This window comes from Leishmania infantum, chromosome 16 (assembly GCF_000002875.2).
Source record: "Leishmania infantum JPCM5 genome chromosome 16".
Lineage (NCBI taxonomy): Eukaryota > Euglenozoa > Kinetoplastea > Trypanosomatida > Trypanosomatidae > Leishmania > Leishmania infantum.
The window spans coordinates 379,574-397,647 of NC_009400.2; the positions used below are offsets into that span (position 1 = coordinate 379,574).

The 18,074-nt window shown below is 63.0% G+C and overlaps 4 protein-coding genes across 4 annotated transcripts; all 4 read left to right on the forward strand.

The window, feature by feature from the left end:
• On the forward strand, positions 1-354 carry LINJ_16_1030a (hypothetical protein, unknown function; the record flags this gene model as incomplete). The annotated part of the gene is made up of 1 exon (XM_003392342.1): positions 1-354. A coding segment is annotated over one exon (354 nt), but the record flags the coding sequence as incomplete, so codon positions are not given.
• A 5,663-nt stretch (positions 355-6,017) lies between these two features.
• On the forward strand, positions 6,018-8,912 carry LINJ_16_1040 (conserved hypothetical protein; the record flags this gene model as incomplete). The annotated part of the gene is made up of 1 exon (XM_001464559.2): positions 6,018-8,912. The coding sequence occupies one exon, from the start codon at positions 6,018-6,020 to the stop codon at positions 8,910-8,912; it is 2,895 nt and encodes a 964-aa protein (XP_001464596.2).
• A 1,238-nt stretch (positions 8,913-10,150) lies between these two features.
• LINJ_16_1050 (conserved hypothetical protein) lies at positions 10,151-12,904 on the forward strand (the record flags this gene model as incomplete). Its single annotated transcript, XM_001464552.2, has 1 exon — positions 10,151-12,904. The coding sequence occupies one exon, from the start codon at positions 10,151-10,153 to the stop codon at positions 12,902-12,904; it is 2,754 nt and encodes a 917-aa protein (XP_001464589.2).
• Positions 12,905-15,125: 2,221 nt separating this feature from the next.
• Positions 15,126-17,948, forward strand: LINJ_16_1060 (conserved hypothetical protein; the record flags this gene model as incomplete). The annotated part of the gene is made up of 1 exon (XM_001464549.2): positions 15,126-17,948. The coding sequence occupies one exon, from the start codon at positions 15,126-15,128 to the stop codon at positions 17,946-17,948; it is 2,823 nt and encodes a 940-aa protein (XP_001464586.2).
• Positions 17,949-18,074: the final 126 nt, after the last annotated feature.

An 18,074-nucleotide genomic window follows, 5' to 3' on the forward strand; every position in this document is an offset into this window, starting at 1 on the left:
TCAGCGCTGGTGCTTGGCAATGATGCGGGGCGGTGTGGTGGCGCTGCCCCGCCCCCGCCGCTGAACTGGCGTGCGTGCTTTCGTGGCCGTTTTCCTTCTTTTCCCCGCGCCCTCTACGTCACACACTCGATGAAGAAGGATGCGGGCGGTGTCGCTGAGTCCTTGCGCCTGAGGTGGGCATGGGCGGCAATGAGACTGCGCAGTTGGCCGCGTTGGTGGGGGCGGACGGGTTTGCGATGCGTGTGCGTGTGCGTCTCTCTTGTTGTTGTTGACACATGTTTTCTTAGTTTTCTCATCATTCTCTTTTCCAGTGATGTTTTTATCTTTTCCGCCTTGTTTTGGGGTACATGCTGATCGGCGCACGCTCTCGGGAGCGTGCGTGCGTGTGCAGTGCCCTCCCTCGAAGTGGTCAACACGGCTGTGCTGTGGTAAAGAGGGCAGACGGGAGTGGAGGGGTATCGCAGGATGCTGAGGTCAGTTACGGGGGAGCGAGAGGCAGGCTGCAGGTGGCGGGTGGTGATGTATTCCCCTGAGGACGTGCACGCGCAGTACAAAGGCTACCGCCCTTTTCGCCCCTTCCTCTCTTCACCGCTGCCGTTCTGCCTCCGTGCCCCCCTCCCTCCCTTCCGTCACGCGGTTTCTTTCTGGTGCCGCTTGCGAGCTCGCCGCACCGAATCCTCGCGCGGCGTCTTCGCCCTCCTTATCGGCGCGCGCGTTGATGGTCGTTTCCTTTTATTTTTTCCCGTGTCTGCTCATTGATGCTGAGGGATGGGGAGGGAGGGGGAGGGCGCCGCGGTGCGTGGTATTTTACATACACACACACGGGACAGCACCCCGCCCCCCGCCCCGTCCACTTGGTGTGTGTGTGTGTGTGTGGGAGGATGCTGTGCAGGCACCCCCGCCCTTTTATTCCCGGGCAAACGTCGCACAACTGCTGACGAATGCCAGGGCCCAGGCACCCACGGCGTGGCGAGGTCAGAGGGATGTATTGCTGCTGATGTCGGCGGCCAGACCCTGGAGGGCGCTGCGTCGGAGCGACCTGCGACGACGCACACGTTGGCGCCGTCCACATCATGGGCGGGGTGTCGGCGTGACTCAGGTGTATGCCACCCCCAGCCCTGGCTGCCCTGCTGGTGGGGTGGGGGGAGCCTGAGGAGGATGGAGTGGGCAGAGCTTGCGGCAGGGGCGCTGCTGCGGTGACGGATTCGGCGCACTGCTGTACCGCGCGTGTCTGGCGGCTGCCTCGCACGGGGTGACGAGGGCTTGTGACTGGAGCCACTGCGAAGGCAGCCGGACCAGCGTAGACGCTGAAAAAAGTGTTGTGGCAGTCGCTGCGGAGTCGCTCTCCCGTCTCACGGCAGTCGGCAGGGACCCTACGGAAGCGGTGGGTGGCATGCGGCGACGTATCTGGGCACCAATCCGGACGCTGCTGGCGCGCTACGTGCGCTTCTGATTTCCGTAATCTTGTGTCCACTGTGAGGAGGAACACGGCGGCGAAGCTGACAAGCGTGCGAGGTCCGCAGTGTGAGAGGAGGCGACGCCCACCGCACGGATCGCGGACCGGGACACCGGTCTCAACTTCCGGGCGGACATCCCCTGCGTCCGCGATGTGCTTAGCGTGACGCTGCGACACACAGGCGGCGTGGCTGCGACGGCCCGACACCAAAGAACAAGGCTGCTGGGCTCGCGATGTGACGGGAGGCCATGCTCGCTCAGCTCCGCGCGGGCGTCTGTCTGTGCTTGGGACTCGTGCAGCGGTAGGTGGCTGGCGGTGACAGCATGGCGTGCAGACAGTGTGCTGCCCGCCACGGCGCTAGAGCTGTGGTGCCTCCGCCCCACGTCCCACATATTTGTCTCGCTCTGAGGACATCCGACCTGGCGTTGTGCCCGATATGCCACGCGAGATTCGTGGATCGCTCGAGGCTGGAGGCACACATCGTTTCGGGCAATGATCTAATTACGGCATTTCGCTCCTGCGGCACGGGCGCCTCCCGTTGGGTGTCTGTGGTTGCCTCCCTGTGCCCCTCTTCAGATCGACAGACTGCGAGATCGCTGTGCGCAGGCACATGCTGATGCACGGGACTCTTTCGCTTGACAGACCCTCTCCTGGGAAAGGCATGTGGGTGGAGGCCGTGGTAGTGGAATGCCCTCCTTCCGCCACAGGCTCATAGCGGCGTCCCACCTGCCGCGGCGCATGTGGGCAAGCCATCCAGAAACTTCCCCCACGCAATAAAGCCGTTCCGAAGCCGACCCCAGGATCCGATGGTGTGAGCACTTCGCGCACGCGCTGGCAGGCACAGAGGTGACACAGTGTATCGCATCGACACAAGGCATCCAGAGGGCGGCAGACCAAGGGCGATGGCCAGAAAAGGCGCGAAGGGCTCCCGTACCGATCGGCCCCACAGCGCATGTGTGCGAAGAGCACGTGGAGACGGTGCACCAGCACCGTCGCAGCGATAATCCGCCAAGTCACATGCCGGAGCGTATAGATGCGAAGGTGGCGCGGATGGACTATCCGTATGGGATAGCGAAAGCAGCTCAGCGGCAACACTTACCGACACTCACATACACATACTCCCATCCCGTCTTTCCGGCTCCTGTGGTTCGTTGAACTGCCTCTTGGCTTCCCTTGGTCGCTCCTCTCATCCTCCGATATCGCGTCGACGTCGACTTCTTTATCCATTTTCTTAGCGCGTGCGCACGCATACATACGTTTTTGTTTTGTACCCCCATTCTTTTCGTTTTCCGTGACGATGGTGATGCGCCCTCGTGGATGCACAGGATCCATGCGACTCATGACCGTTTTCAATGACATTTTTTTCTGTGTACATGGGGCAGACATATCTGAGTGCATGCGCGGGCGTCTGCTCGTGGTGAGGCCGACGGGGAGAGGCTTTCACCGAGACGCTACACTTATGCGTCTTGATGGACCTCATCCCTCTCTCCTGCTCTATATAGATGTTCTCTCGTCTCAGCTCTCACTTCGACTTTACCTCCCACTCAAGTCTGTGTGTGTGAGTGCTCCATGCGCTCTCTCTTGATTTGTGTGTGCCAACACCCGGCCTTCTCCACCTTCTGCACCTCTCAACTCCCCCGGGTCGCTTATCTGACCCTGTGAACACACACACACACACATCCATATCTATGCATACATATACGTAGACACACACACACACATATATATATATATAGGCATATATCTATGCATATTATGTATGTGTGCATCTTTACATGCACCCGCGCATAATACGCTTCGACCGCCTCACTCGCTCCCTCCCCGTGTCTTTCCGTCCCTCCTCTTTTCCGTATAATGTGTTGCAGAGGCCAGTGTGGCGGACTAGAGCAATTTTTTCGCCGTTGTGAACCCTCGCATGACCACACGGGACGCGCTTGGCGGTCACACGCAGGTATTGAAGCAGCTCCCTCATTGACCCGCGTATTATCGAGCTGGAGAAGGAGGGAGGGGGAGAGGGAGCTTGCGTTTGCTGCATGCTCGGTGAGGTTTCCATGTGCGACTCGATCTCAGAGTCCCTACGCATCTCACAGTTAGATATCACCGCCCGCTCGACTTGGTGCTGCCTGGCGACGAAGGCGCAGGTGGCGCGGTTGCCTCGAGGGGCGTCTTGGCGCGACTCAGCCTCTTCCGTTGAATGCGCCTTCATTTTCGCGCGAGGCGGAGAGGCCACGCCAGGAGTTTGATAACGTGCCTCGTTGCCCTGGCAGTGGCGCTTCTCACGCTGTGGGCCATTGTGTGGGTTGTGCTCATTGTGAGCAATGCCCGTTTCCAAGAGGAGGGGTGGCTCCCGCACGCCAATCATCTCCACCGGAAGGCGCAAGAGGAGGCGTTCCTGAAGGCGCTCATGGCCGAGGCGGGACGGCGGCAACGGGGGCAGCGGCAAGGTTTAGCATGATGGTGCGCGCCGATGACACGAATAATGAAGGGAGGAGTGGGAGGGCTTGCGGTGCGTGCGTGTGCGTGTGTGTGGCGGAGGGGAGGGGCTAAGGTGGGGGTGGCGGCGGCGTTAGTGCGCCATGATGTGATGGCGCCTTTCGAAATGCAGAGCACTGCAGCTCTATGAGAGTGCTGTTTCGAACACGCAGCAGAGGAGCTGAGGAGGGAAGGGGCCAAGGGCTGCAGCTGGCATTGATGACCCTCTCCGCACCCCTCATGCCTCACTCCCCTCCTTTCAGCACTGCCGCGCTGTCTGCTGTCTTTCCTCTTAGCCTGAGCGGTGACTGTTGTAGACGTCATGCCGGCTGTCCGGCGGGAGCACGCACAACAATGGACGTCCACCTGACACGCACACGACACGCAACGAGAACGATGGCTTTACTGTGCTGTTACTGCCCTCTCTCTCTCACCCGGCCTCGAGGCTGCAGGGCCCGCTGTGTTTTTCCCGGCTGCCCTTATCCCTGCTGTTGACCCGCTCCACCACACCCCCGCCTGGCTCGCGCTTGGGGCGGGCCTCGCGGCACTTTGTGTTTACTTGGCTACAAGAGGAATCATGTATGCCTTCCTACGCCAAACCCCTCCGGGGTACCTCCACGGCCGCTCCACGTGAGACGGCGTCCCCACACCCAAAACTCGGGCAGACGCGGGTGGATGCCTCTGCCCTGCTTGTGGCGTAGGAGTTTCTCCTCCCCGCCCCACCTACCGCCGAGCTCGCTCCTCTCTCCTTCGTCCTTTCTCGCTGTGCGCTGTGGAATGTGTCTGAGCAACAGCCCTCCTCCTCCCTCTCTGCGTGTGTGTCTCTTTTCTGGCTGCTGGCGGAGGAAGATACGGGGCTCCCCTGTGTGACGCCTTACCCGGGCGTTGAATGGGAGCTGATGCGAAGCAAGCAGACGGGCGGGTAGGTGGGGTATGTACGCGAGGAGGCTCGTGCGCCGTTCTAGTCATCTTGGCTTACAGAAGGCTAGGTAGCCTGGGTTTGCGCCTGTGTACGTGAGTGTCTGAGATACACAGTTCCTTCGTTTTTTTTTCTTCGTGTGTGCGTGCGTGCTTGCGCGTCTTTCATGTCGACGACGTCATGGCTGCCGATGCCAATGCAGGCAAAACACGGGAAGGCGAAGGGCAACGGCATCAGAAAGAGAGTCCAGCTGAGCGACACCCACACCCACTCCCACGTGCGGCATACTCATGTGTTGGGCTGCGTCACGCAGCCGAGTGCACTCAAAAACGTGCAGTGGCATGCATCATTGTCGTGGGCATGATCGCTGCCGCTCCTATGCTCAGCGGAGAGACACTGCTGTGCTTTCATGTTTGTACACACTCCGTCGCGTGACGTATATCTACCACACCCTAGCGCTCTCTCCCGATCTCCATCATGTTCCTTCGTTCCTTACCGCGTCGTGCTCGCGACGATAGCATATACTGCACGCACACACAGATCTGTCCGCACACCGCCATTCTCTCGCGTCGGCGGCACGCCGCCCCTACTCGTTCTTCGCGAGAGATGCTCTTCACTAATAAGGCGCTGTCTCGTCCTATTCGACCCTTCCTGCACGCTGCAGCGCCGACTAACATCAAGTGACAGGGATAGGAGGGAAGACACCTGACTTAGAGCCCTCCGTATTGCGTCGCCGTCACCCGCCTTGCTCAGTGCGTCTCTCCCCCCTCTCTCTCACGTGCCGGGCGTCTCGCCATTGAAGTCTGCGCCGCTTAGCCATAGCTTGGCTGCTGTGTGCCCTTCTTCCGTCTCGACCGCCCCCTCCCCTCTATTCCGTACTGCGTCTGAAGCGTCAAGAAGACACGCACACACTCAGACACACGAAAGAAAACGCGCTGCAGCACGTGGGCGTATGTGCGTTAGGGATTGGGACACTCGATGGGGCGGGGCACACACGTGAAGGGGCGAATGTGACGCAGCGCATCCACGCATCCTCCACTTCTCCCATGCCTCGTGCTCCCTGCGTTGCTGTGCTTTCCTTTGGTAACCTGCTGCTCTTAAAGGCCTGCACATACAAACACATACAGACACATACATGTATACATCCACATAATACATATATATATATATATGTGCAACTCGAATCATCATGAGCGAAGCCGCGGCACCAAGGCTGGCGTTGCGGCAGAGACGGCGTTCATTCCAGATGTTCCTGCCAAGATGGGGCGCGGCAGCATGTTTGCGCGAGAACGGCACGAGCGTCGCCGCGGGATACGACGACTGATCCTCCCATGTGTGTTTCTTGCTGGCTTCGTAGCGGGTTGGATGCTCCACAACATGTTTCGTGCCACGATAGCTGTGCCCCACGACATTGAGGCAGCAGTGGTGGCGCAGCCGAAGCGTGAGGGCGTTGGCCCGACTGGGATGCCACGGCCCACCACACCGCCACTGCCTTCCGCTAAGTTCAAGCTGCCCTCCAACGATTCGCGAACGAAGACGCCAGCAACGAAAGCATCCGGTGCGCGAAAGGTGGGTCCGCGAGTCCGCGGCGGGGATCGTAGTCACTACAGTGAGGAAGGCAAGTACGCCCCGGAGGAGCCGCGCCTCCTGCCTGGGCTGCAGATCCAGCGACGCACCTTCACCCCGGCGGAGCTGCTTGAGCGCTTCGGCGACACGGACATCATCTACAGCTTCGTCAACGGCAGCGAGGCGAACCACCAGTATCGGAAGCTCGTCCAAAAAGCGTGCTTAATGGCCGTTCTCAAGGCCGAGAATGACTCGTATATATCGCTGAATCGCGACTTCACCGCAGGCGCCTCTACCACCTCACCAAGGAAAGTTTATGCAGCCACGCCGGCAGAGATGCCCGCAGAGGCGGCGGCCGACCAGAAAAGAGGGCTGTTGTCTGGGCTGCAGGCTGCGACTACCTCTGCGCCACTCAATACTACCTCCACGACCGCGCCCACACCCTTTTCACATCTGTCGTATGTGCCCTCGCTATTACGACCCGTCTTGGGACCGCGCAAAACCTTTGCCGAGCTCGTGAAGCGCGTCACAGCTGCTGCCCGCCACGGTGTCAGCGTCCGCGATCGCGAGACGGACGAGCTGCGGCACAGCCTGCGCAGCGTGGAGCAGCACGTGCGGTGGCACCGCGGCCGCGTGGTGATGGTGTCGCCCGGGCACCACCCGACGTGGGTGGACGGCGCGAAGAACTTCCTTGCTGGGATGTGCGGCGGTGCGCGCGTGCAGGCGCTGCGGTCGAGCGGGACGCACCTGCGCGTGACGACTGTGCACCAGGACGCCGTGATGCCGTACGGGATGCGGCTGACGGTGGACTCGCACGTGATCGAGCAGCACCTGTGGCGCGTGCGCAACATGACACCCGTGCACGTGTACATGAACGACGACTACTTTGTGAACCGCGACGTTGCGATCACGGACCTGTTCAACGAGTACGGCGGCACGATTGTGCGGACGGAGAGGGGCATCATTGCGGCCGGCGCTGTCGCAGATAGAAGCGCTTCCTGGGCAAAGGGCGTGCTGCACACGCAGCAGTTCAACATCATGGAGCTGGACGTGCTGCGCGAGGACTACCTGCCGGAGGCCCTAGTCGCCATGTGGGACAGTCTGAAGCGCGTAAACAGGAGCGCTGGTGCCGCTGCCGTGACTGCTATTTCCGTACCACCCCTTGACGAGGCGGTCGATGTCGCGCATCAATACGAACCGGACCCGCTGCCCGGCAAGTCGCTCATACCACGCCGCCCGCGCCGATACACCACCCACGCGCCGTTCGTGTACTGCACGAATATGTTCCGCTTCTTCGAGACCCGCTACGAGCGCGAGTTTGCCGCGACAGCGCTTCGCCACCGCAGTCGCAAGGCGCGCGACCTCTTCATCCCGTTTGTGTACAACGCCTTCATCATGGCGCGGCCGTGGCAGGCGTCGCCGAAGTTCCTGCCGTACCTGCTGGAGCTGCACCGGAGCCGACGACAGGGGCGGGCGGACGCGATGCCGCCGACGGAGATCGTGCTGGACAACGTCGACGGCTGCGGCCCCGCATCGCTGCTCAGCGGCGCGACTGAGTCTGATTGCGTGTTTGCCAAGTTCCTGAACGACTTAACGCTGAACGAGGCGGTGGTGGAGCGCGTGCGGCAGGTGAACCCGCTGTACTTCAACATCAACGCCGGGTTCAGCAGCGCGGAGGCTGCGGACCAGCTGCGCCGCTTCCTGCACGGCAAGTTTCCGACTCCGGTGTACCTGGAGGTGGGCGGAGCCCCGCCCCCCGGCGAGGGCCTCGTAGACGGCGCGGGGGAGGTGGTGGGCGGCAGGACGAGGGCTGCCGGGGCCGCCGCGGCTGCTGAGGAGGAAGCGCTGTCGAGGCTGTTTGGCGACCTGATGGCGCTGCCGGTGGTGGGCGTTGTGTCGTACGAGGAGGGCGTGTGCCCGCTTGTGCGGAGCCTTGCGCTTGCGTTCGCGGGGCACCACCGTGGCGGCGTGCGTGTGAGCGTGGAGCAGCACGGCGGCGCGGCGCTGCGTGAGGCGCGCGCTGCGCTTGGGCACCGCGTGGTGAGCGCGATGCCTGCGCCTGCGTGCGCGTACAAGGAGCAGGTGAGCGTGGACCCCGCGGCACGGGGTGAGAGCGTTGCCGAGATTGCCCGGCGCGCCATGGGTGAAATGCGGGGCGGCGTGGAGCTGCCGTCGACGTGCGGCGCCGGCGGCGCTGGGCTGCGCGTGCGCGGGTTCGTGGTGGACGCGCGGACGCGCGGGGCGCCTGTGCGGAGCGCTGCTGCGCTGCGGGACGCGCTTGCGGTGCCTGCGCAGACGCTGTCGCTGGAGGACTTCCGCGCCGTTGCTGTTGGGCCGTCGGAGGGCGACGTGGTGCTGGTTGTGTCGCGCGAGGACGCGGAGGCGAAGGCGGTGCACTGGGTGAATGGGGCGTCGGAGAGTGACCTGCTTGTGACGTACCCGCTGCCGGTGGAGGCGTACGAGGACATGGGCGCGGAGGTGCGGTGGTCGGTGCCGTAGAGACTCGCGGGATTGAGGACACTGAAATGGCGCGAAGAGGTCACTGAGTTTTTCTGTCTCTTCCTGTTGTGTAGGCTCGGTGATGTGTGTGCGCGGGGTGGAGGATGCAGGAGGTCGTCGCAGGAGCAGAGGACAGACAGGAGAAGAGGCGAGAGAAAATGGTAGTATGCTGTACTGCGGATGTGGTGCGGCTGTTCGCCATGTGAGCGAGCAGTATGGGAATGATGCACTCAGACACACAAAAACACACACGCACACCAATACACGGCCGCAGGCGCGTAAGCGGCGCACCTGTCATGGTCGCTGTTAGCCCCCTTTCGTTGCCAGGGAGGATCTGTTGTGTGTCTGAGCGTCAGGTCGTGTTCGTGCTCTCACGCCGCTTGGTGCAGCCCTCGTGTACGGCTTTGTTTCATTTCGATCTTGCATGCGCGCGATAACCGCGGCGACTGCGATGTAAGTTCTACCGAGTCGTCTTCCTCCGACGCGCAGGCTACCCCTGTGTCACCTCGCCCCCTCTCCTCTGCCTCACCTTATCTTCGCGCGTGTGCAAGCACTGCTCACATGCACAAAACGAACACGCGAACACGCGACGCACAAAGAAAATCGAAGGAAGCTTTCCACTGCGTGTCTCGGTGGCTTGCGAGCAAGGGATTTGTTTGGAGCACCAGTCGCAGAGGCGGCACCGACACAGCTTACACTAGGCACCACGAAACGGCAGCTCTCAAGGAGACGTAGAGGGCAACACGAGAGGCAAGAGGCGAGCGGACAAGAGGGCCGTTGCATCCCATGCCGCTGTCACGGCAGAGCCTGTAACTCTTAACGTGCGCCCTTTTTTTTTCGCTTTCTTGGTGCACGTCTGTGCATATTCTAAGCGAGACTCGCTCAGCTGCTTCGTGGCGGCTGCGGAGCTCTCATTGTTTGGTGTGTCTTGTAAGAAGTGCGTGCTGCGCGCTGCTTCATCGCCGCTGTGTGCGCGTGTGTGCGCGTGCGTGCGTGCGTGTGTGTGTGTGTGTGTGTGTGCAGCTCTCCTTGCTTTTGCGGCCGATTTCTTTCCTTATCCTGTGCATAGCATGCTTCAAGTCAGCAGCAGCGGCGGAATGCGTAAGCTGCCCGGCAAGCACAACTCCCCCGTTGCCGTGTCGGTTCCTGGGGGTGTGATGCGTGTGGAAAGCGCGCGTCATGGCAAGCGTCGTGCATCACGTGTGTTTTACGTTGGTTGCCTCACTGCCGTTGCCTTGATGCTCGTCTGCGCGTGCGTGCGCTACTTGGCCGTCTTACAAGGCTTCGAGGACTCGCAACGACTGACTTTTGCCGATGAGCCGACTTCCAGGGACAACTTTATCGCGAAGTGGATGAAGGAGATGGCGGCTCGCAGAGAGCAGAAATGGACGTCGAGCCCGCCAGCCACGGCGCATGGGATGGTGGGGACAGGTAAGCCAACGGCATCAAGCACTACTACCACCCCAACTGCGGCGCCATCCTCTCCGCTTCCCATAGTGACAAGACCGGTCACCACGAGTGATAAAGGCACACCAACGACTTCATACCCGGAGAGAGACAAACCCAACCCCGAAGCGCCGCTATCCCCGACGGATTTCCCTGAGGCCACGCCCTTTACAGCGACGACGACGGTAGATCTGCGCACAGTGAGGCCAGACATGTACAAGTTAGGTCACACGCAGCACACGGATTACGCCGAGTGCGACCCGGAGGAGCCGCACCTCCTGCCTGGGCTGCAGATCCAGCGACGCACCTTCACGCCGGCGGAGCTGCTTGAGCGCTTCGGCGACACGGACATCATCTACAGCTTCGTCAACGGCAGCGAGGCGAACCACCAGTATCGAAAGCAGATTCACCGCGTTTGCATGCAGGCCATACTCGACGCCGAGAGCAACGCCTTTCACGCCTCCGTGCTTGCCCCTGTTTCCGCTTACCACAATGATGCACCGAGGTGCCTGCCCGACTCTCTGTGGCGTCACATCGGCCCTGAAAAGACTGTAGCCGACTTTGTTGGTGCTGTCGAAGCTGCTGCCCGCCACGGTGTCGACAACCGTGATCGCGAGACGGACGAGCTGCGGCACAGCCTGCGCAGCGTGGAGCAGCACGTGCGGTGGCACCGCGGCCGCGTGGTGATGGTGTCGCCCGGGCACCACCCGACGTGGGTGGACGGCGCGAAGAACTTCCTTGCTGGGATGTGCGGCGGTGCGCGCGTGCAGGCGCTGCGGTCGAGCGGGACGCACCTGCGCGTGACGACTGTGCACCAGGACGCCGTGATGCCGTACGGGATGCGGCTGACGGTGGACTCGCACGTGATCGAGCAGCACCTGTGGCGCGTGCGCAACATGACACCCGTGCACGTGTACATGAACGACGACTACTTTGTGAACCGCGACGCTGCGATCACGGACCTGTTCAACGAGTACGGCGGCACGATTGTGCGGACGGAGAGGGGCATCATTGCGGCCGGCGCTGTCGCAGATAGAAGCGCTTCCTGGGCAAAGGGCGTGCTGCACACGCAGCAGTTCAACATCATGGAGCTGGACGTGCTGCGCGAGGACTACCTGCCGGAGGCCCTAGTCGCCATGTGGGACAGTCTGAAGCGCGTAAACAGGAGCGCTGGTGCCGCTGCCGTGACTGCTATTTCCGTACCACCCCTTGACGAGGCGGTCGATGTCGCGCATCAATACGAACCGGACCCGCTGCCCGGCAAGTCGCTCATACCACGCCGCCCGCGCCGATACACCACCCACGCGCCGTTCGTGTACTGCACGAATATGTTCCGCTTCTTCGAGACCCGCTACGAGCGCGAGTTTGCCGCGACAGCGCTTCGCCACCGCAGTCGCAAGGCGCGCGACCTCTTCATCCCGTTTGTGTACAACGCCTTCATCATGGCGCGGCCGTGGCAGGCGTCGCCGAAGTTCCTGCCGTACCTGCTGGAGCTGCACCGGAGCCGACGACAGGGGCGGGCGGACGCGATGCCGCCGACGGAGATCGTGCTGGACAACGTCGACGGCTGCGGCCCCGCATCGCTGCTCAGCGGCGCGACTGAGTCTGATTGCGTGTTTGCCAAGTTCCTGAACGACTTAACGCTGAACGAGGCGGTGGTGGAGCGCGTGCGGCAGGTGAACCCGCTGTACTTCAACATCAACGCCGGGTTCAGCAGCGCGGAGGCTGCGGACCAGCTGCGCCGCTTCCTGCACGGCAAGTTTCCGACTCCGGTGTACCTGGAGGTGGGCGGAGCCCCGCCCCCCGGCGAGGGCCTCGTAGACGGCGCGGGGGAGGTGGTGGGCGGCAGGACGAGGGCTGCCGGGGCCGCCGCGGCTGCTGAGGAGGAAGCGCTGTCGAGGCTGTTTGGCGACCTGATGGCGCTGCCGGTGGTGGGCGTTGTGTCGTACGAGGAGGGCGTGTGCCCGCTTGTGCGGAGCCTTGCGCTTGCGTTCGCGGGGCACCACCGTGGCGGCGTGCGTGTGAGCGTGGAGCAGCACGGCGGCGCGGCGCTGCGTGAGGCGCGCGCTGCGCTTGGGCACCGCGTGGTGAGCGCGATGCCTGCGCCTGCGTGCGCGTACAAGGAGCAGGTGAGCGTGGACCCCGCGGCACGGGGTGAGAGCGTTGCCGAGATTGCCCGGCGCGCCATGGGTGAAATGCGGGGCGGCGTGGAGCTGCCGTCGACGTGCGGCGCCGGCGGCGCTGGGCTGCGCGTGCGCGGGTTCGTGGTGGACGCGCGGACGCGCGGGGCGCCTGTGCGGAGCGCTGCTGCGCTGCGGGACGCGCTTGCGGTGCCTGCGCAGACGCTGTCGCTGGAGGACTTCCGCGCCGTTGCTGTTGGGCCGTCGGAGGGCGACGTGGTGCTGGTTGTGTCGCGCGAGGACGCGGAGGCGAAGGCGGTGCACTGGGTGAATGGGGCGTCGGAGAGTGACCTGCTTGTGACGTACCCGCTGCCGGTGGAGGCGTACGAGGACATGGGCGCGGAGGTGCGGTGGTCGGTGCCGTAGAGCGATATGCGGACGGGCTCTTGCGAGGTGCAGGGTTGTGGGGGCGGAGGTGCTGTGGGCGGGTGGCGGAGTGACGCATATTCCGTGCGCGTCGCGGCCGTGGCGTGCTGGGCGGTGTGCTGGAGATGGCAAGCGGTGATGCACAACGGCGCGTGTGTGAGCGGTGCGCCTCTCTCCCTTCAGCAACGCCCGCCTGCTGCTTGCAGCGGTGTTCATAGGCGGCCCGACTCTCCCTCGCTCTCTGTGTGTGTGTGCTTGCGCCCCTCATGCCCTTGATCTGGCTCGCTCAGCGCTGGTGCTTGGCAATGATGCGGGGCGGTGTGGTGGCGCTGCCCCGCCCCCGCCGCTGAACTGGCGTGCGTGCTTTCGTGGCCGTTTTCCTTCTTTTCCCCGCGCCCTCTACGTCACACACTCGATGAAGAAGGATGCGGGCGGTGTCGCTGAGTCCTTGCGCCTGAGGTGGGCATGGGCGGCAATGAGACTGCGCAGTTGGCCGCGTTGGTGGGGGCGGACGGGTTTGCGATGCGTGTGCGTGTGCGTCTCTCTTGTTGTTGTTGACACATGTTTTCTTAGTTTTCTCATCATTCTCTTTTCCAGTGATGTTTTTATCTTTTCCGCCTTGTTTTGGGGTACATGCTGATCGGCGCACGCTCTCGGGAGCGTGCGTGCGTGTGCAGTGCCCTCCCTCGAAGTGGTCAACACGGCTGTGCTGTGGTAAAGAGGGCAGACGGGAGTGGAGGGGTATCGCAGGATGCTGAGGTCAGTTACGGGGGAGCGAGAGGCAGGCTGCAGGTGGCGGGTGGTGATGTATTCCCCTGAGGACGTGCACGCGCAGTACAAAGGCTACCGCCCTTTTCGCCCCTTCCTCTCTTCACCGCTGCCGTTCTGCCTCCGTGCCCCCCTCCCTCCCTTCCGTCACGCGGTTTCTTTCTGGTGCCGCTTGCGAGCTCGCCGCACCGAATCCTCGCGCGGCGTCTTCGCCCTCCTTATCGGCGCGCGCGTTGATGGTCGTTTCCTTTTATTTTTTCCCGTGTCTGCTCATTGATGCTGAGGGATGGGGAGGGAGGGGGAGGGCGCCGCGGTGCGTGGTATTTTACATACACACACACGGGACAGCACCCCGCCCCCCGCCCCGTCCACCCCTTCTCTCCTCTTCCACCCCCGGAATACTTCTCAATCTCTCCGCCACGGAAAAGCAGCGGAAAAAGGCTGGTGATGTGTAGCAGGTGGAATGCGGTGGGTCCGTCTTGTTCTCTATTCGTTTTCGATTTGGAGTATGTATGTGTCGGAAGCGTTGCCGAGAGGTGCTCATGGACGATTTGTTGCTAGTGCCTCTCTGTCGTGTGTGCGTGTGCACCGCTCTGTCTCTTTTTCTCTGTCGTTGTTTTGACGTGTTGGAGGTGGAGAAGGGTGGAGCACGTGGAGCATGTTGCCGGCCGAGAATCACGGCGCCGAACCATAATAAGCCCGACTAGCGGGTCCTGCACGACAGTCCCGAAAACGGAGAGTAAGACAGCAGAGGTCTTGTATTTTGTTGACTGGCGTGTGTTCTTGCTGCACTGTCTCCACCGCCTCCGCATGGGTCGATGGCGAACTCTCCCCCCTATCCCTTCCATGTCGTTGACACGATGGCGAAGGCGATCGTGCATGGCCGCTTATGACTCACAGCGCTAACACACGTAGCGGGGGATGCCAGCTCGAGCTGCCTCTGGAAGCAGAGCGGGGGCTTCTGCGACGGCGAGCGCACCCGCCCCTCTGCCAGCGAGGAGATGCCACCTTGTAAAGTACCCCTTTTCTTTTTTTTTTGTGCTCTCTTCGACTTCTTCCCGCTACTCGTGCGAGACAGCAGCGTCACCACGAGGCAGCCCGTGCTTACCGACCCACCCACTCGCTTCCACACGCACACATAAACAGAGAGAAAGAGGCGCACATTAGCCCGAGAATTAGAAACTGAAAGCACCGCCGTCAGCGCGTGCCATCTCCATCACGGCGTGGAGAGAGACATACAGAGGAGCGAAGCAGCCTTTCCCTCCCCCTCCTTCTGTGGGCGTGCGTGCCCTCCAGCGTGGTTGAGCGCAGAGCCCATACCAACGAGAACGCCATTGAAGGCGTCAAGGACGGCCGCTGCTGTTATCCAGTGAAGGACACGTACATACGCATGTATGCACATAAATAGAGGCTAAGGGTGCACCCCCTTCCTTTACCCCCAGATCGTCTAGTGATGATGCAGGAACAGCAGCATCCACGTCCTCGAGGCACTCGCGGTACCTCAGAGGGTGTTTACGTGAGCTCGGGCGTCAGTATGGCTCACCATGCGTCCCGTGCACTCCTCCGCAGGCGCCTCGGAGCAGGGAAGCGCTCTCGCGCCATCGCGGGCGCCCTTCTGGCGCTCTTTTTCTTCATCTACTTCCTCGCTTACCGCATGAGAGGTGGCATATTAATTGAGGATCTGGAAGTGCGTGGCGATGGGATCAATAAGCAAGGAGGTCCCAACTACACGAGTGTCACTGAGCCGTCTTCCGCGACAACAGTTGCTGCTGTTGCCACCACCACGGAAGCGCCGTTCCTTTCTCCGACTGCCACCGAACCACCCGCTCGATCTCAGGTGTCGCCAACGATGACGACCACAATCTCTGCTCCACCTGCCCCACCTCCCGCAACGGGTTACAAGAACACCCTAGACTCACAGGATCGGCGAACGGCGCGGCCAGCGCCCGTTTTCGAAGACGCCGCGAGGCAGTACGAAGAGGGCGAGTACGTCCCAGAGGAGCCGCACCTCCTGCCTGGGCTGCAGATCCAGCGACGCACCTTCACGCCGGCGGAGCTGCTTGAGCGCTTCGGCGACACGGACATCATCTACAGCTTCGTCAACGGCAGCGAGGCGAACCACTGCTACCGCAAAGTCATGTCGATGTGGTGCTTACCAAAACTACGGCACCTGGAAAACGCGACGTACTGGGAGGGCGGTCGCCTCCCTCCTGCGTGGCAGAGCATGATGGCGAGCAACACGCCGACGTGCCTGCCTCCCTACCTGCGAAATGCGTACGCCAACATTCACTCGACGCGCGACTTCGTCGCCATGGTGGCGGGTAACGCACGGCCTGGCATTGGCGATCGCGAGACGGACGAGCTGCGGCACAGCCTGCGCAGCGTGGAGCAGCACGTGCGGTGGCACCGCGGCCGCGTGGTGATGGTGTCGCCCGGGCACCACCCGACGTGGGTGGACGGCGCGAAGAACTTCCTTGCTGGGATGTGCGGCGGTGCGCGCGTGCAGGCGCTGCGGTCGAGCGGGACGCACCTGCGCGTGACGACTGTGCACCAGGACGCCGTGATGCCGTACGGGATGCGGCTGACGGTGGACTCGCACGTGATCGAGCAGCACCTGTGGCGCGTGCGCAACATGACACCCGTGCACGTGTACATGAACGACGACTACTTTGTGAACCGCGACGTTGCGATCACGGACCTGTTCAACGAGTACGGCGGCACGATTGTGCGGACGGAGAGGGGCATCCTGCAGAAGGGCGTTCTGGGGCCACCTTCCGGCGGCACCTGGTCGGAAGGTGTTCGTAACACACACTTGTTCAACATCATGGAGCTGGACGTGCTGCGCGAGGACTACCTGCCGGAGGCCCTCGAGCGGCAGTGGTCTGCTGAACGGGTGCAGCGTGGGGCCTCTGGCGTGGGCGACCGGGTGCCGCCGATAGCGCTGAATGACATGGTCGATGCTGCGTACGCGCACGTTCCTGCGTCCATGCCGCCGACGGCACTGCCGCGTCGCCATCGCCGATACGCCACCCACGCGCCGTTCGTGTACTGCACGAACATGCACCGGTTCCTGCAGACGCGGTACGCGGCGGAGTTTGCCTACAACTCCCTGCATCACCGAAGGCGAAGCGCCCGAGACCTCTATGTCCCGTTTGTGTACAACGCCTTCATCATGGCGCGGCCGTGGCAGGCGTCGCCGAAGTTCCTGCCGTACCTGCTGGAGCTGCACCGGAGCCGACGACAGGGGCGGGCGGACGCGATGCCGCCGACGGAGATCGTGCTGGACAACGTCGACGGCTGCGGCCCCGCATCGCTTCGCGGCGGCTTTATGGCCTCCGAGTGCGTGTTTGCCAAGTTCCTAGATAACACGACTTCGAACGAGGCGGTGGTGGAGCGCGTGCGGCAGGTGAACCCGCTGTACTTCAACATCAACGCCGGGTTCAGCAGCGCGGAGGCTGCGGACCAGCTGCGCCGCTTCCTGCACGGCAAGTTTCCGACTCCGGTGTACCTGGAGGTGGGCGGAGCCCCGCCCCCCGGCGAGGGCCTCGTAGACGGCGCGGGGGAGGTGGTGGGCGGCAGGACGAGGGCTGCCGGGGCCGCCGCGGCTGCTGAGGAGGAAGCGCTGTCGAGGCTGTTTGGCGACCTGATGGCGCTGCCGGTGGTGGGCGTTGTGTCGTACGAGGAGGGCGTGTGCCCGCTTGTGCGGAGCCTTGCGCTTGCGTTCGCGGGGCACCACCGTGGCGGCGTGCGTGTGAGCGTGGAGCAGCACGGCGGCGCGGCGCTGCGTGAGGCGCGCGCTGCGCTTGGGCACCGCGTGGTGAGCGCGATGCCTGCGCCTGCGTGCGCGTACAAGGAGCAGGTGAGCGTGGACCCCGCGGCACGGGGTGAGAGCGTTGCCGAGATTGCCCGGCGCGCCATGGGTGAAATGCGGGGCGGCGTGGAGCTGCCGTCGACGTGCGGCGCCGGCGGCGCTGGGCTGCGCGTGCGCGGGTTCGTGGTGGACGCGCGGACGCGCGGGGCGCCTGTGCGGAGCGCTGCTGCGCTGCGGGACGCGCTTGCGGTGCCTGCGCAGACGCTGTCGCTGGAGGACTTCCGCGCCGTTGCTGTTGGGCCGTCGGAGGGCGACGTGGTGCTGGTTGTGTCGCGCGAGGACGCGGAGGCGAAGGCGGTGCACTGGGTGAATGGGGCGTCGGAGAGTGACCTGCTTGTGACGTACCCGCTGCCGGTGGAGGCGTACGAGGACATGGGCGCGGAGGTGCGGTGGTCGGTGCCGTAGAGCGATATGCGGACGGGCTCTTGCGAGGTGCAGGGTTGTGGGGGCGGAGGTGCTGTGGGCGGGTGGCGGAGTGACGCATATTCCGTGCGCGTCGCGGCCGTGGCGTGCTGGGCGGTTGCGGAGATG